Here is a 20,040-nt window from a genome sequence, read left to right on the forward strand (position 1 = left end):
AGCCTGTTTCTGCCATCCTTCAGGAAGGAGGATTGGGGGAAGCGTTTTTTGTCGGTACGGCTCCTGGATGTCCGCCGTATGCTTCTCCATTATTTGGAGGTGACGAATGCTTTTCGTCGGTCGGACCATCTCTTTGTCGCGTTCGCGGGTAAAAACAAGGGGATGGCGGCGTCTAAAGCGTCCATTGCGCGTTGGGTCAAGGACGCTATTGCTTCGGCGTATGTGTTGTCAGGGAAGAAGGTACCGGAGCACCTGCATGCTCATTCCACTCGGGCTTTGGCTACATCTTGGGCGGAGTCCGGGGGGATGTCATTAGAGGAGATTTGCCGGGCGGCCACTTGGTCGTCAGGTAATACTTTTTCAAAGCATTATCGTTTAGATGTAGCAGCCCGGTCAGAGGCGAGTTTTGGCGCGGCAGTGCTGGCAGAGGCGGCATTGGCGTCCCACCCAGTTTGAGTTTGCTTTGCTACATCCCACTAGTCTCTGGATTCATCTGCTGCTTTGCTATGGAAGGTAAAATTATGGTCATACCTGTTAATTTTCTTTCCTTTAGAAGCAGCAGATGAATCCAGAGCCCCTCCCCAAGTGCACGGGTTGTGTGTAGGGTGTTTAGGTCATTTGGTTAGCCGGGGCTATGGTTGGTAAGTGTATTATTTCATTGCTGAAAAAGAAAAAAAAAAAAAAAAAACAAAGGGATAAGAAGAAGAGAGAGACACATTTTCTACTGGAATGGAGTTTTCTGGTTGCTCATTCTCCTATCGGGATGCTTGGGCAAAGTGCAAAACTGAAGCAACAGAAGGAGCACCAGGCTTTAAGGCCAACTGTTAATCAGTTCTCTATCTCCACCTGCTGGTCGATGTGAGCTATACCCACTAGTCTCTGGATTCATCTGCTGCTTCTAAAGGAAAGAAAATTAACAGGTATGACCATAATTTTACCATCCTAAACCCCAATATATATAGTCTGTAAACTATATATCTTCACACCTCATTCACTCCAGTATTTTTAGTAACTCTTCGATCCTCAGCAAGGCCACCTTCCCACTCAGTATTCATTCACAGTGGGCGGTTTTATACCTCGAATCGTCATTGGATCATTTGTACTGTATAATTTCATTTTTTTGTTAAATTTCCGTTTTTTTCATTTTATTCTTATCTTAAATAGTCTTAACTTATAAATAATAACCTAAAGTGGTTCACTTAGCTTTGTTTAATTCAACTTCTGGTCTCAGTTCACAGAAAGGGGGAGATAACCCCTTTCTGTGAACTGAGACCAGAAGTTGAATTGGACTAGCTGACTGGTCCTTAATGGATCAAGAAGTTCTTCAGATTGAGTTGGGAGCTTCTTTTATTTTTCTCTCTCTTTGCCATGTATGATCTGTTCGGTGCCTCAGTCCAGGTCCATGGTTCTAGGTGTGATGGCCCGCAGTACCCTGTGGCTCAAGGTTGGTCGGCAGATTCGGCGTTTAAGGCTAAGCGCAGTAAGTTTCCCTTTTGGGGCTCCTTTCTCTTCGGGGAGGAGTTGGATGAGCTGTTTCAGGCCTTGAGTGTCTCTAATGTGCCTCGGTAAAGAAAAAACAAAACAAATCACTGAAGGACCGATCTCGCCAGGTTTCGCGTGGTGGTTCTGCCTGGGGACGTTTGAGTGGATTTCATAGGTACCGCCCTGGCTGGGGTGCAATCTCTTTTCCTTCCATAGGACATTTCTTTCAATGAATGCATTGCAGGTCCTATCCACGGTTCCAGTCAGAGCCCAGTTGTGGGAGTTTTTACCAGGGATGGGCTGGAATCACAACGGATCAGTGGGTCCTGGAGGTGATTCGGGCGGTTATGCTGTGGAGTTTTTAAGTCCTTTGCCAGTTTGTTTCTTCTCCTTTTCATCAAACACTGATCAGATTGCTGAACCTCAAAGAGGTAGTCCCAGTGCCTCCTCCGGAGATTCGCACCATCAGGTACTCCGTTTACTTCATGGTGCCCAAGAAAGAGGGGTCTTTTCGGCCCATTTTGGATCTTATAGGTGTCAACAGATCTCTCCAGGTTCCATCTTTTCGCATGGAAACCATGAAATCGATAATTCTGGCTGTTCAGCCTGGGGAATTTCTGACTTGTCTCAACCCGATAGAGACCTATTTGCATGTTCCCATGGCTTGATGGCCCACCCTATTCAGATTTTAAGTTAGCCTGCTTTCTGCCTCAGACCTCATATGGGTATCTCCAGATATTTGTCTGAAAGAATGAAGATGCTTAATGTTCTTCTGATAAACAAGTATGAAGATTTATCCTTTAGTCCTATAGTGAAATCTTTGAGAGACACTATAGGAGCTGCATAAATGTTAAGTGCTGGTTGCACTCAGGTAGGTGATTTGTTTGGTTCCTCTTTGTATATACTAAGGTTTCATTGGTTTAATAAGTTTTTCTTGTTGCAGAGCAGAAAAGAATTGTATTGTTGGGGAGTTTCCCCATGCTGTCCTTGTTTTTTTCTTCTTCTTAGGACTTATCCATTGCTTTGGTACGAACTGAGAGGCTGAGGCACTGCCCAGTGACACAATGAGGCGGAGTTGAAAAATGTAGATGATGCCTTCTGCAGTCTTTGCAGGTGAAGTGAAAGAACCCATTGGCCAAGCCTACTGTTCCTATTTACTAGAAAGAAGATTGAGGAAAAAACCTAAATCTTCCAGTTCTGTAAAAACAGGCCCTTTTATCTGTTGGATGTTTTGCTAATCCAAGTTAATTTTTTTTATAAGGGTGCCACAGAGGCCAACCATATACTACAGATGTTAAAGTAAAACAATTCATCCAGTGGATTCGAACTCAGAGTGAAGTGGAACTAATAAAGAGAACTGTCATTGGGGGATATTATCCATTTCCACCATCTCCGCCTACATTTTTACAGTACTGTAAAGACAGCAAAGGTAAGCACAGCACTTATTGAAAGTTTATTTGTAATTCATTTCCATTGGTTTTACTTAAGTTCTAAATGTACAGTGGTACAACTCATCATAAAACTCCAACTTACAGTAGACGGGCCCCTTCATAAATTCCAGGAGAGCCCTTTCTTCCATTGCCTTCAGTCCTTTTCCCACTAGTAGTTTAGCATATCCCTCTCTACATATTCCAATTGGGCCAATGAATGGCTTGAAGATCACCCTGGGTAGAAAATGGAGAAATCTGCTACTAGGAAGATTTCTCCGTTTCTCATTTCCAAACACAGAAGGTATGTCTCCTTCATTGGATACAGCCAGGGGTGTCAAATGTCAGTCCTGAAGGGCCGCAATCCAGTCGTGTTTTCAGGATTTCCCCAATGAATATGCATGAAATCTATTTGCATGCACTGCTTTCATTGTATACTAATAGATCTCATGCCCTCTAGGACCGACATTTGACAACTCTGCTCTAAGCAATAGAAGTAATAAAAGTTTCTCTGAGGACAAGCAGGATAGCAGGTTCTCACAGATGAGTGACATCTTCCAGTGAAACCCAGTGCAAGAGAGCTTCTCCAGCATAGTTTATTCTGGAAGCTTTGCATATATGAAATTTCCCACTTGCAGCTATTGTGCAGGAGCTCCCTTAGTCCTTATTATAGTTCAGAACAGAAGACGGCTCCATCTATGTGATAACTTAAATCTTGCAGTCCACAGAGAACACCTGATAAGATTTTGATAGACTGACTTTTCAAAAGCCCTTGCATTTAGGGATCTGTTTACTGAAGTGTGGTAAGTTTTTGGACTTAGTTTTTCCTGATAAAGCTGGCTAACATGTAAGTGCAGAAGCCATGCATTCATTGTTGAGGGAGTGTCCAGGACATCTTCAGTTACTTTACTGTGTGTTTATTTGAAATTAGCACAGATGCCTGGTAAGTGTATCCATGCTAGCTGCAGAAGTGACCGTGCATGATAAGTACTATGCCTGAACTACAGTTTGCAGTCCACGTTCATAACCCACCCAGTTACCATTTCTTAATGCAACATGTAGTTAACATGGGATTATTAGTGCACTGGCTATTTAGTATGGATTAAATGTTAGCTCAGGCTTGTGCTAATGGCTACATTTGGTACATCTCATGCTAACTGCTTTGCACATTTAGGTAAATGGGCCCCCTAAAATCAGATAATGAACCATCTAATGATCGTCAGTGGTGTGCAAAAGTCTGGAAGAGGTTATTTGCAATGTGGAATTTCGGTATCATTTTTCTTTGTGGCTTCCTGTTCAATGATTCTGTAATGCTCTTTCAGTCATAAATGAATGCATGTTACATATGTGAAACAGCATAAAATACAGGTACTGATCTGTATGTTGAAGTTTCAGTGTGGCTCAGCTGCTGCATCCATGACATTATATTATGCAATTAAAGGCATTTCATTTTTTTTAAGTGGCAAGAAAATGACCATTTGGGTATGTGTTAGTGAACATTAGAATTTGGTAGATCAGCCTTTACTCTTACAGATGGCCTTGCACTGTCCTGGCATTGAATGGACCAAATTTAGAGGACGGTGGTAGGTGACCACTTCATTCCAGGCTGCAATGAGTGCTCCTGCCAGCTCTCTTTGATATAGGATGTCACTTGTTTATTTCCAGTGCCATTTTATGCCACAAATTCTTGATTTGATCCAAGTTTGGTGACTGGGTGGCCAATTGAAGGTAGAAATCTTCTGCCATTCATGCTCAATGGCATGGGGCATCGTCATCCTGGAATATATAATCTAGAAAAAGTTTTTCACCTGATAAAATCATGCACTTCTGTAGTATCTAAACATATTCTTTGACATTTACCATGCCATTGACGTGAAGCCCTCCCAACACCACTTGCTTGTCATGCCCCAGTCCATTATCGATATTTGATGGGCACATTCAAACACTCTGACTTGCATTCTTCAGCTGGAAATCACCTTAAGTATGTTTGAGCCTGATCTCTAAAGAAGCAGAAAGTGCTTTCATCTTAAAAAGTACCTTTTCCCATGTCTCCTAAGTCTATTTTGAGTACGTCTTTGTTCACGCGTCTCTGTACTTCCTCTGTGCTTCTGTCAACAACAGCTTCTTCTTGCTTTATATCCCCACAAGCCACATTCCAGGCATCTTCTACTCACTGTAGATGAAGAAAGTACCACTCTACAGTTGTCAAACCACTGTCTGAGGAGGTAAGGTGAGTTTGTAACACTGGTCACTACTATTTGGATTTCTGGATTGGCCACTGTGGAAACAAGATACTGGACTAGATGGACCATTGGTCTGATCCGGTATGGCTATTCTTATGTTCTTAAATCAGAACCACTTTTGCTGTAAGATGTGATTTTCCTTAACTTTACTGTTCACTAAGCAGCAAACAATATGAATGCATATCCAGTGTACAAAATTAGTTGCATTTGAAAAAGGAGTGAACACGGAAACGCATAAGGCAGGGGTGTCCAATGTCGGTCCTCGAGGGCCGCAGTCCAGTCGGGTTTTCAGGATTTCCCCAATGAATATGCATGAGATCTATTTGCATGCACTGCTTTCAATGCATATTCATTGGGGAAATCCTGAAAACCCGACTGGATTGCGGCCCTCGAGGACCGACATTGGACACCCCTGGCATAAGGTGTAGAGGTTGCCTAAAGTTAGTTGCCCAGATTATGCATGCTAAGTGCAAATTCTATAGCTGCAATTACCTGCATAATTGCTTATAGAAGAGTATTTACCAAGTCATTCCTTTTTTTTTTTTTTAAATTTCTTTATTCATTTTTAAACTTACTTCAAGTCTACAGTAAATATCAACCAAATATAATAAAACATCACTTGAAAAATCTTCAATATCATACACCAAGAAGATTTAACCCCCACCCCCCTCCCAAATTCATATACAACTAATATATACCACATGAAAATAATATCTTACGACAATCATCTATATCAGGGCTGCCCAAGTCCGGTCCTCGAGATCTACTGGCAGGCCAGGTTTTCAGGATATCCACAATGAATATGCATGAGAAAGATCTGCCTGCTCTGCCTTCTTGGTATGAAAATCTCTCTCATGCATATTCATTGTGGATATCCTGAAAACCTGGCCTGCCAGTAGATCTCAAGGACCGGACTTGGGCAGCCCTGATCTATATATTCTTAATGGAAAAACAAGAAATCCCCCCCCTCCCCCAAATCCACATGTGTATTAAGATTGGGAAAAGTGTAACTTATTCATTACTATAATTTAATAATGGTCCCCACACATCCTTAAATTTATTATAATAACCTTTTTGAACAGCCAACGCTCTTTCCATTTTATACACATGACAAACTGAAGACCACCAAAAACAATAATTCAGTCTTCTACAGTCCTTCCAATTATGTGTTATTTGTTGGATTGCAACTCCTGTTAATATCAATAAAAGCTTGTTATTATTAGCAGATATTTGACATTTAGCTCTCATAGTCATGCCAAATAAAATTGTGTCATATGACAATGCTACATGGTTCTCTAACAAACAATTTATTTGATCCCAAATAGGCTCCCAAAAAGCCTTAATGAATGGAGAATAAAACAATAAATGATCTAAAGTTCCAGCTTCAAGATGACAATGCCAACATCTATTAGACTTAGAGCAATCCAATTTTTGTAAACGAACAGGGGTCCAGAGTGCTCTATGCAACAGAAAAAACCATGTTTGCCTCATAGATGCAGATATTGTACACTTCATCCTCCAGGACCAAATACGTGGCCATTGAGACACACTAATTTGATGCTTAATCTCAATGCTCCAAATATCTAAGTCCAGTTTTTGGTTTCTTATTTAAATAGCCAGATAATAATTTATACCACTGTGCGGCCTGGTGACCCAGGAAGTCTGCCTAAAAGCATAAGAAATCCAAACTAAATTGATTATTAAGAGATTTATATTCAGGGAACCCTGCCTGAATAGCCTGCTTTAGTTGCAACCACTTATAACTTTGTTTTTTATCTAGACCAAATTTAAGTTGCAGCTGTGAAAAATCCAGCAGTTTGCCATTAGATATAACATCATTTAAGGTTCGTATACCTGCTTTAATCCAATCCTTCCAGACAATCTTAAAACCGCCTATTTGGATCCTGGGGTTTAGCCATATATTTTGATATGTAGATTTTTGAATTGGAAGAGGTGTTAAATTATTAATAAATTGTAAAGTTTGGAAAGGTATTCCAAGTCATTCCTAAAGAACCCCCTTGCCTGTCAGGTTTTCAGAATAGCCACAATGAATATGCATGAGATTGATTTTGCCTCCTATTCCTTGTAAATATCATGGAAACCTGACTGGCATGGGGGTACTCCAGGAATGACTTGGGAAATACTGTTAAAAAATGCTAGCATAAATCTGCAGTTACGTGCTCAAATTTAGGTGCAGTCAACATTAATAAAGTCACTCTGTATACACCTTAACAACAAAAGTATTAACCAGATATGCTTGACTGCAATTGAAACGTATGCTCAGAGACATGAAAGCGAATGTACCGCCTCACCACCCAATCATTGCATGGTTCAATACAGTGTCAAGATATTTATACCGGTTACTGTTGTATCTAAACATGTCGTTCTGGCTATGGCTAAATCATCTTGCATTAATCACATAGAGGAGTAAGACTTAGCTTTAGAATTTTGCTGGTTCCGACGTGCCACGTTTCGGTGACTGCTTCAGGGAGCCGATATTGAGCTAGTGCTCCCCTCTAAGTTTTGGGTAATGGCATCACATGTACTGCCAAGATATCAATTCTAACCATTAAAGCGAACTTGCTCCTACTAATCCAGCCGTTGGAGCAGCATGTTTAGATACAACAGTAACCGGTATAAATATCTTGACACTGTATTGAACCATGCAATGATTGAGTGGTGAGGCGGTACATTCGCCTTCATGTTTCTGAGCATACGTTTCAATTGCAGTCAAGCATATCTGGTTAATACTTTTGTTGTTAAGGTGTATACAGAGTGACTTTATTAATGTTTTTTTTTTAAATTTCTTTATTCATTTTTTCATATTACAACAAGTGTATCAGAAAAATACATATAATCTTATAAACACACACTTGATTTTCCTTCATGAATACTTTAAGTACAATATATCATATTTATATTCATATTTTTATAATGTTTTAGATAATATGTGAATCATTTAATATGTATGACAAATATAAATAAAATAAAAAAGCCCCCCCAAGCCCTCCCTTCCTATTTCAGAAAATCTAACCTAATACTTCAAAATGCATTAAATTAATTCATACATATTGTGAGGTAAATAAAATAATACCCACCCACATCCCCACTTAACAAATCTTTTATTATGGGAAAATGTTATTAATCATTACAAAAATCTGCTAATGGTCTCCAAATCTTCAGAAATTTACCAAAATAACCTTTCTGTGTTGCTATTGTGCGCTCCATTTTATATATATGGCATACCGAATTCCACCAAAAGTTATAACTTAATCTGTCATAATTTTTCCAGTTACATGTTATTTGTTGAATTGCTACTCCAGTTAATATGAATAAAAGTTTATTATTATGTGACGAAATTTGACTTTTTGCTCTCATTGTTGTACCAAATAAAATAGTATCATAAGTCAAAGCTACTGGATTGTTCATCATCCAATTTATTTGAGGCCAAATTGATTTCCAAAATAATAATATATATGGACAATAGAATAAAAGATGATCTAATGTCCCAGCCTCAAGATGACAGTGCCAACATTTATTAGACTTAGAGCTATCTAATTTTTGTAAACGAACAGGGGTCCAAAAAGCTCTATGCAAAAGAAAAAACCATGTTTGTCTCATAGATGCTGATACTGTACATCTTATCCTTCAAGACCAAAGTCGTGGCCATTGAGATGCATTAATTTGATGCTTAATCTCAATGCTCCAAATGTCTCTAAGACCATGTTTTGGTTTTTTATTTACAAATCCAGATATTAATTTATACCACATTGCGGCCTGGTGACCAGTAGAAGCCACCTGAAAGCATAAGAATTCTAGGCTATGATAATTGTTAAGATTTTTCCATTCAGGGAACCCCGCCTGAATGGCCTGCTTCAATTGCAACCATCTAAAATATTGTGATTTATTTAGACCAAATTTATGTTGCAATTGTGAAAAGTCAAGCAGTTTACCATTAATTATTACATCCTCTAAAGCAGTGTTCAACCTTTTTACACCTGTGGACCGGCGGAAATAAAATAATTATTTTGTGGACCGGCAAACTACTAAGACTGAAATTTTTTTTAAAAACAATCGCTGCCCCATCCCCGCGAGCTCGGTCCCACAAACCATCTGATCCCATCTGCACAAGCCTCAAATAGTTATGATTTTATATTGAACATATTTTATTAAAGTATAAAAAGAAACAATATTCTATACAATTGTCATTTTATAAATACAAATAATACAGGGCAAAGATCAACAAAAACTCTGTCTCCCCTCCCCTTCACATATATCCCCTCTACTATCAAGAAAACTGAATAAGCTAAATTATTACAGAATGCTACACAAATATCATGTAATAGAATACCACAGTCACACATGACAGGAATGGTGTTAGGGGAGTAGAACTAGGGCAACTGCCCCCTGGTCAGAGAGAGCCCTAAGCCAGCTGGAAGCTAAAGAAGTAGTGCCTGGGCTTTGCACTCCCCAGTTATGTCTAGCAAGATACATACTTCAAATCTGATATATTTGAATCACAAGATAGAAATAAAATTATTTTTTCTACCTTTTGTCGTCTCTGGTTTCTGCTTTCATTGCCTTTTCACTCTCTTCCATCCAGCGTCTGCCCTAAGAACATAAGAATTGCCACTGCTGGTTCAGACCAGTGGTCCATCATGCCCAGCAGTCTGCTCACGCGGCGGCCCTCTGGTCTAAGACCAGCACCCTAACTGAGACTAGCCCTACCAGCGCACGTTCTTGTTCAGCAGGAACTTATCTAACTTTGTCTTGAATCCTTGGAGGGTGTTTTCCCCTATAACAGCCTCTGGAAGAGCGTTCCAGCTTTCTACCACTCTCTGGGTGATGAAGAACTTCCTTACGTTTGTACGGAATCTACCCCCTTTCAACTTTAGAGAGTGCCCTCTCGTTCTCCCTACCTTGGAGAGGGTGAATAGTGTTTTTCTCTACTAAGTCTATTCCCTTCAGTATCTTGAATGTTTCGATCATGTCCCCTCTTAATCTCCTCTGTTCGAGGGAGAAGAGGCCCAGTTTCTCTAATCTTTCGCTGTACGGCAGCTCCTCCAACCCCTTAACCATCTTAGTCGCTCTTCTCTGGACCCTTTCGAGTAGTACCGTGTCCTTCTTCATGTACGGTGACCAGTGCTGGACACAGTACTCCAGATGAGGGCGTACCATGGCCCGGTACAGTGGCATGATAACCTTCTCTGTCTCTTCAGTCCAGCATCTGCCCCTTCCATCTCTCCTCCTGTCCCCCCCCCAATTTGGTCTGGCATCCATCATCTTCCTTCTGTTTCCCTCATGGTCTGGCATCTCTGTCCTTCCCTCCCCCCTGTGGTTTTTAACATCTCTCTTCTCATTTCCTCCACTCAGATCTGATATCGTTCTCTGCTCTCTCTTCCCTTTTCTTCTCTGGTCTTCCTTCTCTATTTTCTGCCTCCATCTAAATTAAATTCTTTCTTACTATTTAGTCCTGTTTCCCTCTTTTCACTGTGTCTACCCACAGCTTGTCACCTCTTTCCCTCACCCTCCATTATCTTACTATTTTCTTCCCCCTTTATTTATCTCCTCCTTCCATCCAGTATGTGTTCTTTCCCCACTTCCATTCAGCATCTGCTCTCCCCTCTCAACTGACATCCATCTGCCTTCTGTTCTCTCTCCCTTCTTCTCACTTCCATCATCTGTCCCCTTCTCTCTCTCATCTCCTCCATTCCATCATCTACCCCTTCTCTCTCCCCCCCCCCCCAACTTCCATCATCTGCCCCCCTTCCCCTCACCTTTGTGGGTCACTTTCTTTCCCCTGAGGGTGGCTCATGTCAGAGGGGAAGCTTTGGCCGAGCAGAACCGCTTGCAAGGAACAGTGGAACTTACTTGATTGATGTCGATGCTGGGGCCCGTTGCCGTTTGAAGAAGAAAAAAAAAAGGTGGAAAAAAGGGACCTGCAAAGGCGAGAGGAAGGGAAACCTCCAGGACAGCTGCTCTTTGCCCTCGTTCAGTGGCCCAAGAATCCAGACCAGCAGCGGCAGCTCTGTATATTTTTAACTTCGGCACAGAGCTGCCCCTAATCAATAGTTTAGCGCGGTTTCATGAGGCAGCTTCGGGGCCTTTGCTAGGCCAACCCGCTTCGATGATGCGATGTGGGCCGGCCTAGCAAAGGCCCCGAAGCTGCCTCATGAAACCACGCTAAACTATTGATTAGGGGCAGCTCTGTGCCGAAGTTAAAAATATACAGAGCTGCCGCTGCTGGTCTGGAGGTGCGGAGACAAGGCAGGAGGCAAACGCGGTGGAAGGCAGGAGTCCCGGCGAAGGCAGGAGTCCCGCACCGCGACTGCAACAGGAAGTTGCAAGTCAGCTGACGCCGGCCTTTCGTTGCGGCGGGGACCGAATCCTTCGCGGACCGGCAAGATTTTTTTGCGGACTGGCACCGGTCCGCGGACCGGCGGTTGAAGAACTGTGCTCTAAAGTACGTATCCCTGCCAACATCCAATGCTTCCAAATGATTTTAAAACCGCCTATTTTGCCTTTATTAATGATGACTTTCGCTTTTTAGTCACTCTATCCTTTAAATAAGGAAGAGTCATTAGCCTCTATTTTTATTTTTATTTATTTTATTTTATTTTTATTTTTTGACTTGGTTTGCAACTTTAGGTGCAGGCATCTATGCTAGTTTAATGACAGGTGTAAATGCTTGCATATTACTGTTAGTATTTCTTAGCCTATGTCCGTACTTTGCAGTTACACATGTAACTACTCTTTGGCCAGTATTCTACAAATTAAACACCAAAACCTATAATGTGTAACTGCAAGGGGGTATGGTTGTTAATGCCAATTAGCGACTAATGTAAGAAGTTACTTGCACAGCTGACAGTATTCTGTAACTTGTATGTGCACCTTTGTGCTAAACGTTAAATTGTGCATACTAGTGTATAGAATTAGGGGGTCTTGTATATGTTCCAATCTAACATCTACAGTTATATGAAAAATTGTATACTGAAGCTGCAAAACAACATTTCTTTTCTCTCCAGATCAGTCTCGACGAGTGGGTATACTTCTCCCTTCCTATTCGCGGGGGTTAGGGGCAGAGCTGGCCCACGAATAACTTTTGGCTGGCTCTGACCCATCCCCGGACCTTACCTGGTAGTCTAGCGGTGACACAGGGCAGGAGCGATCTTCCTACACTCCTGTCCTGTGCAGAGCTGTGCTGCCGAGTTCTCGTGGTCTCACGAGACTACAACAGGAACTCCCTGTTGAAGTCTCGTGAGACCACGGGAACTCACAGTACGGCTCTGCACAGGGCAGGAGTGTCGGAAGATCGCTCCTGCCCCGTGTCACCGCTAGACCACCAGGTAAGGTCCATGCTCCAATTGCCCCCACACCACCTCCGATCGCCCCCACTCCGCCACCTCTGATCACCTCTCTCTGCCTCCGATCGCCACCCCCCTAGCCGCCGCCTCTGATCGCCTCTCTCCAAGTCCCGGGGCCGTTTTTTTTTCAATGCCAATGAGCAATTCTTGGGGGGGGGGACCTTGGGGAAAAACTGCGGATAATTGAAACCACGAATAGGGAGGGGGAAGTGTATATGCTTCCCTACCAGCAGATCAGTAAGACTGAGAATTCTTGTATGAGTGACATCACCCCTGTAAGTGTCCTGTGCAGCACTAACCCAGGCAGTATTTCTCAGTCTCCCAGCAGATGGTAGGTGAGCTTCAGTGCTGCACAGACTCAGGATGTGCCATTTTTGGCCCCTGATTTAACAAAAAAGAGAAGCCTCTTTGGGGAAATCTATATCTAGCATGCTGCTTTGTCAATAGAAATACTGCCTGGGTCAGGGCTGCAGAAGACTCTTATAGGGGTCATGTCACTCACTATTTCTCAGTTTCCACCTGTCGGCTTGCTAATAGAGGAATGTATATCCATTTGTTAGAACTGGTCTGGAGAGAATGAGGAAAGAAAATTAGCAGGTAAGATACAATTTCTCCTTGTTTATTCTAAACTTTTGCACACTACTGTAAAGGATCTAGTAGTTGACACAATTTAGAAGGAGCACAAAGAGTTTACTCATAATAGCATGAGAGAATAATAACTAAGGTTTTGAATGCTTGCCAGCACAGAATAAAATTGTAGAGATATCCACAGTTTGTATTGAAATCCTTTCATTTTATCCATTCATACTTTAATATGTTTCCCATCTATCTTTCATAATATTAGAAATCTACTGTAATTAAACAAACTGGGCAATTCTGAAGTTAGATGAGGTTGTGCACAAGAGAAAAATGCCCTAAAATGAAAAATTAGATGCATGAAAAAAAAGCACCTCACTAGAATAGGAAATATGTAATTTCTGAAATGATGAATCCCCTTTGTGGTGCTGTTTTAACTGCATGTTTGGGTATTATATTTTTTGCAGTTGAATCCGTTTTGATTACTACATGTGAACTTAAGAAGGAAATTGAAAACTTACATTATAGGGAACATAAACGTGTTGCTCTTCAGGGGATAATTGCTGCAGTAAGATATGTCTGCTGCAGTAATGCGACTGAAGGAGAAGTCTCTGGATCAGAACCAGTTCAGGTACAATGCTTAACAATACAGTTTGCATAACTATGGCTGTTGCACAGAGTTCAATTCAAATTCATGTTCAATGGCTATATTTACTGAGTTTACCTTTTTAAAGAAAAAATGTTCAAATCTAAGAAATACAGTGGTACCTCGGTTTGCGAGTGCACCAGTTTGCGAGTGTTTTGCAAGACGAGCAAAACATTCGCAAACTTGGTGCCTCGTAAACCAAGCTTGCCTCGCTGTACGAGCGCCACCCCCCGGTGATCCGGCATCCCCCCCAGCGATCTGGCATCCCCCCCGCTCGCATTGCCCCCCTCCACCGCGATTCTACTTCCCCCCCCCCCCCCGAGCAGTCAGTGACACCCTTTACCCGACTTGGCACCAGTGCCGGTGCCCGAAGATCCTCCCTCTTCTGACGCGGCCTGGGCTGGGCGGTGCGTTGGAGATCTTCCTTCTTCTGGGCTGGGCTGGGCTGGACTGGCTTTGAGCATTTGCGCATGCTCAAAGCCAGTCCAGCCCAGCCCAGAAGAAGGAGGATCTCCGACGCACCGCCCAGCCGCGCCAGAAGAGGGAGGATCTTCGGGCACCGGCACTGGTGCCAAGTCGGGTAAAGGGTGTCATTGACTGCTCGGGAGGGGGGAAAGTAGGATCGCGGTGGAGGGGGGGCAACGCGAGCGGGGGGGATGCTGGTTCGCAAGGGGGGGGAAGCTGGATCGCGGGGAGGGGTTTGGAACAGCGTTGGATTCCTCAAGGGGGGGAGAATGGAGCAGCGCCAGTAGTCTCGTGGAGGGGGGGAGGAGGTGGAACCAATCAAAGCAGTTTCCCTTACTTCCTATGGGGAAACTTGCTTTGATATACGAGCAATTTGGTTTACGAGCATGCTTCTGGAATGAATTATGCTCGTAAACCAAGGTTCCACTGTAGATTGAAATGAACAATTTCAGAGATCTGTAGGATTACCATGTACTAATTCCCCCACCCCCTTTTACAAAACATAGAATTCCTATGAGCGTCGGAGCTGTTACAGCAGGATGACATAGACATATTGTCCCACTCACCATCCTTGCCTTAAGCAGCCAAATAATGTATGTGAAGGGGTGGAAATGCAGTGCATATGCCTACAAACTCAAAAGAACTCTAAGCCAGTGTCCTGCAAACTTTCGAGCTGTGGCACACTAAAGGTAGTGGCTCGAGGCACCTGGAAGTGCGCAGATATCACCGTGATGATGTGATGTGCATGTATGACATCATCATTGATGTCCGCATGTGTGTGAAGGTCCTCTATGCCAGAAGGGAAGAGGGCCAGAGAGCAGGATAGTTGCTGGCGCCCACTGATTGCCCACAGGATGTGCCTCTTGCCACGAGAGGGACGTCCTGTAGGCAGGCAGCTGGTGCCGGCGCCTCTCCCACTCCCCTGTGTACCGCAGCACACCTGAAATCTCAGGAGGCACACAGTTTGAGATACACTGCTCTAAGCTAAAGCGGGGAATTCACGATGGCAGTCATTGAATGATGTCACCACGGTGTGTCTGCATCATCCTGCTGTCCATGAAGAGCTCTTGTCAGGGGTAAAAAACTGTGCTTTCTTCTCTTTTAGTTAGATTCCAATTCATTCTGAGAGAAATATTACCATCAATAAAGTTTGTGTTTTTTTTAAGAGGAAGCTCAGACTAGTGATTGATTCTCACCATAGGAAGGAAACAGGTCCTGTTTAGCATCTAATGCTGAAGCATCTGTGGGACACAGTGCTACTTTGCCTAAACACAGACATATGCAGGAAAAGAAATGCAGACTGTCCCAGGATAAAGAAAATGGCCACATATATGGTTCACAGCAAAGTTGTCTAGAAATACGGCAACAGAATATAGTGGACACCCCTGTGAAAAGAAAGACCCGAAAGCACCGTCTAAGAGCTAAGCAGTAAGTTGTATTGTATATCTAGTACAGAGAACGTTCTTTTTGTTTCAGTAGGCCCTTTTTTTGAATTCGTTATTTGCTGAAGTAGACTATTAACTTCTGGTTTCACATGCTTTTTAGACATTAGGTTTTCTTGATATTTATTAGGCATTATGTCAGAACTTTTTTGTTGTTCTTTCCAACCCAACAAAATGTTGAAAAGAATTATACACAAGGAGCCAAGAATGTCTGTCCATCTGTCAGTCTGAGGACAAACTAACTAGAACAAAATTGGTGAGAAGGAAAAACTGGTGAAAAGACACAAAAAGTTTAAAAATGGTACAGATCAGATTTAGCGATTCCAAAGAAATAGTCTTCACAAGAATGGTCGAATGCATTTCTACATCTTAGAAGCACTAATATGTTGACAGATGGCAGATAACGGAATTATTCCTTTCAAATCGCCTTTTTTCCCCACTTCTCTGTTGTCTCTCAGTCACAGATATATAAACACAGGCACACACATAGGAAATATTTTTTCTGCACCCCTATCCTTGCTAGACTGATTCAGATGTGTATGCCATTTTTTCTTTTGCAAATTCTCCTGTGAAACTTTGTGACTGTATATAGTACTCATGAAGAATTATACAGTTCTATCACTAATACTGACTTAACCATAGAGTTGCTACTGGTTTCTGTGTGTACCACCAATTAGAGATGAAAGAGCATGACAATACCTGTTAACAGTGGGACAGAGACACTCTGATTTTAAATTATAAAATCTATCATTTCAAATCTGTAGTAATGTTATCACATTTGGATTAATTTTTTTTAGTTATTGTCAAACCAAAGGAATTTTTGGGATCCATTCTTATTAAAACCATCATTTATCTGCAGGTTGGTGGCACACAGAGATAACACAGATAGCGATATAGATAGGGATTGGAAGGAATTCATGAGCCATTCTCTGCATGCTTTTACCTTTTGCCTATATTTAATGGTTATATTGTAGTGTAGGTTTTTTTTAGTTCTTACAAAAGCAAGAATGAACAACACAGGAAAGATAATAAATGACACAATGTAAAAGGAAATATAACTATTCTTATTCTTAGTCTATGTTATCTGGAAAGGTGGAGATAGCAAGAGAAAAAAAAATCTCATAAACTAAACCTGTTCCTCTTAGACCTGATTATGTAGAGCAGACATGTCAAACTCTGGCCCACGGGCCAAATCTGACCCGCAGTGTGTTAAAAACTGGCCCGCCAGACATTTTAAATTTTATAGTAAATCTAACCCGCCGGCACAAACTACTGCCGCAGCTGCTGCTCTTCACTCGCATCTGCCTTCACCTGGCCTCCTCTTCAAAGCAGCCTGCTGAGGATCGCTGGCCGGCTGTAGCGAAACTCACAGGCTGCTGTCCACCTCAGTAGCATGTTCCCTCTGACGCATGGGATCACGTCAGAGGGAACGTGCTACTGAGGTGGACAGCAGCCTGTGAGGTTCGCTACAGCCAGCCAGCGATCCTCAGCAGGCTGCTTTGAAGGAGGCCAGGTGAAGGCAGACACGAGTGAAGAGCAGCAGTGGTTTGTGCTGGTGGTACAGAGGAGACCAGGAAGCCGGGATGGAGGGAGGGTAGGAATGGCAGTTGGCCAAATCTGAAGGTGAGACCGGAAAGAAGAAGGGGAGAAAACATACAGGCCTTCGGGACATGGACAGGCCCTGGTGTAGAAGTACCCAGCGAGAAAAAGAAGGGGTCCAGATGTGCATATACCGGACTAAGTGGAGGGTGGGGTGGGGAAGAAATAAAACAGGGAAGAAAGGGAAGGAACAGAAAGAAAAGGTACCGCCAAAGTACACTCAATCTTAATTCGAAAAATATCTTCTTAATCATTCCTAACACATGACTCCGAAATGTCAGGCAAGAATCAACAGTAACCCCCAAATACTTCACCTCCTCTGAGAACTGTAGGGGCATACCCAGAATTTCAACTAACTCAGGAATAATCATACCTTGAGTTCACCTAAAACACATAACCTTGGTCTTCTGGATGATTAGCTTCAACCTGTTGCAATCCATCCAGTCTTTATCCCCTGCATGACTAGCTTCAATCGTTCTACTGCTGCCCCAAATTGTCCCTCAATGGGGGGGGGAAAAAACTGGATGTCATCCGCATAGGGTCTATAAGAGACTCCAAACGCTGCAACAGTTTGAAAAGTGGCAGAAGATAAAGGTTGAACAACACTTCCAAAAGTGATGACCCTTGTGGCACTCCTTTATGTATGTCTCTACATTTAGAGGCTTTCCCATGGGCCACTACCTCCTGCTGCAGATGGAACAGAAATGAAGCAAACCACTGTAACACTACCCCTCCCATGCCACAACTCTTCAATCTACCAAGCAGAATCTGATGGTCCAATGTGTCAAAGGCTACCGAGATATCCAAGAAAACAGCCAGGAATTCCTTTGTACCATCCAGCCCACTCTGGAGTTCATCCAGCTTTGAGACCAACAATGTCTCAGTGCTATGATAAATGGAAAAATAAAGAAATTGCAAATTCCTCAATCTGTCCCATCCTAATTCTTTAATGTCTCCATGTTCTAGAGCAGTGTATTGCAAACTGTGTGCCGCGACACACTGAGGAGGAAGGGAGGCACCAGTTGACTGCCTACATGACTTGCCTCTCATGGCGAGAAGGCAATCAGCCAGAGCCAGAGCTTCTCTCCGTCCCTCTCCCCTGCTGGCACCCCCCCCCCTGACTCAGGGCCCGTCTGGAGAGCCTTTGCGCATGCCCGGACACATGATGTCGTCACGGCGACATCCGCACACTTCTCGATGCTTCGAGCCGCAGCCACTACATTTTTAGTGTGCTGTGGCTCAACAAAGTTTGCAAGACACTGTTCTAGAATAAAATAAAATTCTAGTGCAACAGGCACATCATTCTGGAACTAGTGGGTTGTCACCCTCCCTGATCACAAGAACTGTGTAGAGATTCATTTACATTTTTCTGCTCCACCTCCCATCTATCTGGGCTGTTCTGTAAATCCTCAGTTTTACTCTCTGTACATGAGATGGTAGGAGCCTGTCTGTTGTGCTCGTGTTTATTTTTCATTTAATTTTGGGTTTTTATCTGGTTGTGAGGCTTTTCAGTGCTGCAGAGACTGGGACATCTCGCTGCAGAGAACACAAAGTCTGATCTGTAGCTAAGGGGCAGCCTGCTTTGCAGAGCACCTGCTTGGCTAGCCTGCATTAACAGTCTGGGAGCTAAAGGGACCATTCTCTTGGGAGCAAGGCTCACTCCAGGTTTTGTCCGCAGAAAGTTTAAGTGCAGGCTGAGTGGTCTCATGGTGATTTTTCACCAGGATTGAATGCTGACTGCATTTCCTCCTATGGGGGTTGAGGTCTTAGTCCAGATGGTCTGAGAAGGCAGTCTGAAGATGCAAGCAATTGGGGTTTCCAGGTTTCTCAGAGGCAGAAGTTCTCTGGCTGTAGTTTCAGCCCTTTGCAGCTCCAGCTATCAATATGGCAAAGTGAGTAAGGTTGTATGCTGCGTGAGGCCTTGTTGCAAGCAGTTGAATAGCATTACAGGCTTTATCCTGACTATCTTAGAAGACATCGAGGTCCGGATTCTCTGTGCAGCGCCGATATCAGTGGGTGCCTAAAAAGCGGCCGCCGATTGCGCGTCAATCAAGCAACGGCACCGTATAGTAAATTGTGCCTCTGGGAAAGATAGGCACAGGAAGTATAAGCCAGGGTTTTCCAACCCTACATTTCCGGTGCTTATCTTTATCATGAATCACATCTACGTAGGCGCTTTACAGCGTCTAACACCACTTCCGCCCTTAATGGTGTTAAGCACCGTAAAGCAGTGTTCTTCAGCCTTTTTGCACCCGTGGACCGGCAGAAATAAAATAATTATTTTGTGGACCGGCAAACTACTAGGACTAAAATTTAAAAACCCCGTTTACGCCCCATCTCCGCGAGCTCGGTCCCCGCAAACCATCTGATCCCATCTGCACAAGCCGCAATTATGATTTTATATTGAATGTATTTTATTAAAGTATAAAAAGAAACAATATTCTGAACAATTGTGATTTTATAAATATACAGAGCAAAGACCAACAAAACCCCTGTCTCCCCTCCCCTTCACATATATCCCCTCTACTATCAAGAAAACTGAACAAGCCAAGTTATTATAGAATGCTACATAGAAATATCATGCTAACAGAATACTGCAGTCCCCAGTTATGTCTCTAGCAGGATATATATTTCAAATCTGATATATTCTAATGACAAAATAGAAATAAAATTATTTTTTTCTACCTTTTGTTGTCTCTGGTTTCTGCTTTCATCTTCTTTTCACTCTTTTCCTTCCATCATTTGCCCGTTCCATCCAATGTCTGCCCTCTCCCCCTTCCATATGTATCTGACTTC

General features: G+C 42.8%; 1 protein-coding gene across 6 annotated transcripts in view; it reads left to right on the forward strand.

Moving 5' to 3' along the window:
• The window catches only part of RADX (RPA1 related single stranded DNA binding protein, X-linked), a 95,810-nt gene that overhangs the window by 45,724 nt on the left and 30,046 nt on the right, over positions 1–20,040 (forward strand). For all 6 annotated transcript variants that reach the window (XM_033945597.1, XM_033945596.1, XM_033945592.1 and 3 more), the window contains exons 9-11: positions 2,744–2,911; positions 13,560–13,723; positions 15,405–15,631. In XM_033945597.1, coding sequence (XP_033801488.1) covers positions 2,744–2,911; positions 13,560–13,723; positions 15,405–15,631 — 559 coding nt within the window. The remainder of the gene's footprint in view (positions 1–2,743; positions 2,912–13,559; positions 13,724–15,404; positions 15,632–20,040) is intronic.

The sequence above is a fragment of the Geotrypetes seraphini genome, chromosome 5, assembly GCF_902459505.1.
Source record: "Geotrypetes seraphini chromosome 5, aGeoSer1.1, whole genome shotgun sequence".
In the NCBI taxonomy this organism is placed as follows: domain Eukaryota; kingdom Metazoa; phylum Chordata; class Amphibia; order Gymnophiona; family Dermophiidae; genus Geotrypetes; species Geotrypetes seraphini.